The sequence below is a fragment of the Aedes albopictus genome, chromosome 3, assembly GCF_035046485.1.
Source record: "Aedes albopictus strain Foshan chromosome 3, AalbF5, whole genome shotgun sequence".
NCBI classification, from domain to species: domain Eukaryota; kingdom Metazoa; phylum Arthropoda; class Insecta; order Diptera; family Culicidae; genus Aedes; species Aedes albopictus.
Genome location: NC_085138.1, coordinates 269,384,950 through 269,387,825, shown reverse-complemented (window position 1 = coordinate 269,387,825; position 2,876 = coordinate 269,384,950). Strand labels below are relative to the sequence as shown.

General features: G+C 41.0%; 1 protein-coding gene across 1 annotated transcript; it reads left to right on the top strand.

Annotated features, from left to right (window-relative positions):
- The first annotated feature begins 508 nt into the window (after positions 1–508).
- LOC109403460 (peritrophin-44-like) lies at positions 509–2,371 on the top strand. The gene has a single exon (XM_019676292.3). The coding sequence runs from the start codon at positions 567–569 to the stop codon at positions 1,545–1,547; it is 981 nt and encodes a 326-aa protein (XP_019531837.2). The 5' UTR covers positions 509–566; the 3' UTR covers positions 1,548–2,371.
- The last annotated feature ends 505 nt before the right edge of the window (positions 2,372–2,876 follow it).

Here is a 2,876-nt window from a genome sequence, read left to right as displayed (position 1 = left end):
ATGGATAGTCAATTAATACAATACAAATTATAATCGAAAATACATATACAAAAACAAAAAGCAGCATACGGAATAAACACTAAGTAGACCTTGAAAAAAAAACAGACTGAATCTCCGACGAAGTATTTGACGAGACACGTTAAAATCTGATGGGAATTAGTGAAACCCATGTAGATATTATGCGTAATTCTAACTGAATGACTTTTTACGTCGTTTTTCATTGTTCGATAATATAAAGTTGTGTTTCTCATTCAACGCATTAACATGATTCTGAGATATCTGCATTTTATTATTTCTGAAGAGTTGGGAGTCGGGATTTAAGCATTTGGAACTGATAATCAACAGCTTTCAAAGTCCTATAAAATTCAAAGTACGTACGCAATAAACAGCAATGAAAGTTATTCCTAATCATTTTTTTTTTTTTAAGATAATAACCAATACCAGATTAAACACATCCACACGCCTTATTGATAAGTCATGACAATAATGCTATAAAACTGTTGGTAATTACCGGCTTAATACAGTGTACAAAGATATCAAGTTGAGGAAAATTGGGGCTGTCCACCATGAGGCTTTGGTGCGCATTTGGTTTGTTGATGCTGACGATTGGTATAGCGGTTGCAGATTCTAGCGAGGAGTGCAACGGCAGTCATGAGTCATGTAAGGATGGTGGATCTGGTGGAGATGGTGGAGAAAGTGCTAGCCGATGCAAGAACAAGCCGGATGGAACAATTTTGCCTTCGTATGATTGCAGTATGTTCGTAGTTTGTGAAGGAGAAAAGGAACTGGAAGAGGCCTGTCGACCGCTTGGGACGATGTTTGATCCGGAACGAGTTGTTTGTGACTATCCAGAAAATGTTAAATGTTGGGAAGGTGATCTGTGTTCCGGAAAGCCTGATGGTACAGTAGTACCTTCTGACAATTGTGAATATTTCGTCGTTTGCCAGGATGGACGCCTCGGCGAGGAACATAAATGTGTCCCTGATGGCACCCTTTTCGACTACCAACGCGGAGTATGTGATCATCCAGCCAATGTCATTTGTTGGGGATCTGATGGTCCGAATACATGTGAAGGAAAGCCCGATGGTGCGTTAGCTCCATCTATGGATTGTTCAAAGTATGTTGTTTGTCGAGGCGGAGAAAAGGACGAAGAAGTACAATGCTTACCCGATGGAACGGTTTTCGACCATGTTCGAGAAGTATGCGATTACCCTGAAAATGTGGAATGCTGGGAACCCGGCAGTGGCGGAGGTAATGGCGATTCTAACTCCACAACCGCTATTCCACCAACAAGACCACCTCTTGATGGAGAAATTCCTAAAGATATATGCAAAGGACTCATCATTGACATTTTACCTCACCCGACGGATTGCACAAAATACGTGGTGTGTGTTATGGGACAGCCCACCGTCGAGTCTTGTGACGAAGACGAAATTTTTTATCCCTCAATCGGTGTCTGTGGATACGGTAATACTGAAACTTGTGAAGGAGATGAGAAATGGTTGATGAGTTATCTGGCAAAGCATAACATAAAATCTGATATCTAACTGTTCAAATAGAATAAATGATTCATAATTACATTGGCGCTGAACATTCAGAGCACCCGCAAAATGATAAAAAGTGTTATCACTTCTAATCATCTCGTATATCATATTCTTTACTTTTTGAATAAATGCAAATAAAAAAATGTCCACTGACCTCTATTTATGCAAAGCCTCTATCACATCTCATTCAGAACAAGTTGAACAAGCATTCAAGATGAATTCCAAATTCCTGGTTTTTCTGGCTTTTGCAATACTGGTAGCATCTTGCAACGCGGCTAGTAAGGAAAGAAGTAAAGAATCTAATAAAAACTCTAAAGAATCGGAAGAATCCAGAGAAAGAAATGATTCTGAAGAGGAGTCCAAAGAGAAACCAAAATATCGTCCTGAGAGAACTACCACCGTATCATCCGGAACGCCAACTGTCCCACAAGAACCCAGTACGGTAGATATCACTACAGAAGCCACTGGGACTACCGTTGACATTACTACCGAAACAACAGAAGCAACTACGGAGGAACCTACAGCAGAAACTACGGAAGAAACGTCACCCGCAGAACAACCAACAACTGCAGGTTCAATTTCGGAAGCTGAACTGAACGCTCTGTGCAAAGGGCAGATGATGAGCCTGCAACACTACCCCGGAGATTGTTCGCGATATGTAGTCTGCGCTCTTGGGCGACTAGTTGGTGAATATAGCTGTGAACTGACCAATATTAACAATTTACTCGGAATATGTGCATGCTGACGTTCAAACTTGGAGAAGCTTTTGCCAAAACAAGCCGTTATCAATTAAATGCTTTTAAATAAATATATCCTGCTGACAATGATATGTGCCTTATACTACATTCATTCCATATTAATTTTGAAAAAGATGACTAAAAATATTAAATATCGTCGATTATGACATGTTGTTTTCGCGAAGCTTGGCGAGGTATGCTCACCATTCAGCTCTTCTTGGTGAACGTTGACAGCTTCGTTGAAAACCCATGGATGTTTCTGTCATTTGCGGTGTCTCTGAAAATCTGTCGAAGCTTAGTCTGAACTGTGGTAGATCTTCTGGTTCTGTAGATGTTGAATTCAGGCGCCACATGCCTAACAGGATCTTGTCACATGATCTCTTTCTGAACCGCTACGGCTTCAAAGCAAAGATAACCGTACACATCTTAGTTGCTACTCCGTGACTGACCAGAAAAATCGAAGTTGCACAGAGAACCAATGAATGGTGCTACTAGCTACACACTGTGGAGCGGACCTGGTGTGATGGTTAGAACACTTGACTATCACGCCGAGGACCTGGGATCGAATCCCACTCCCGACAAACTCGCAAAAAAA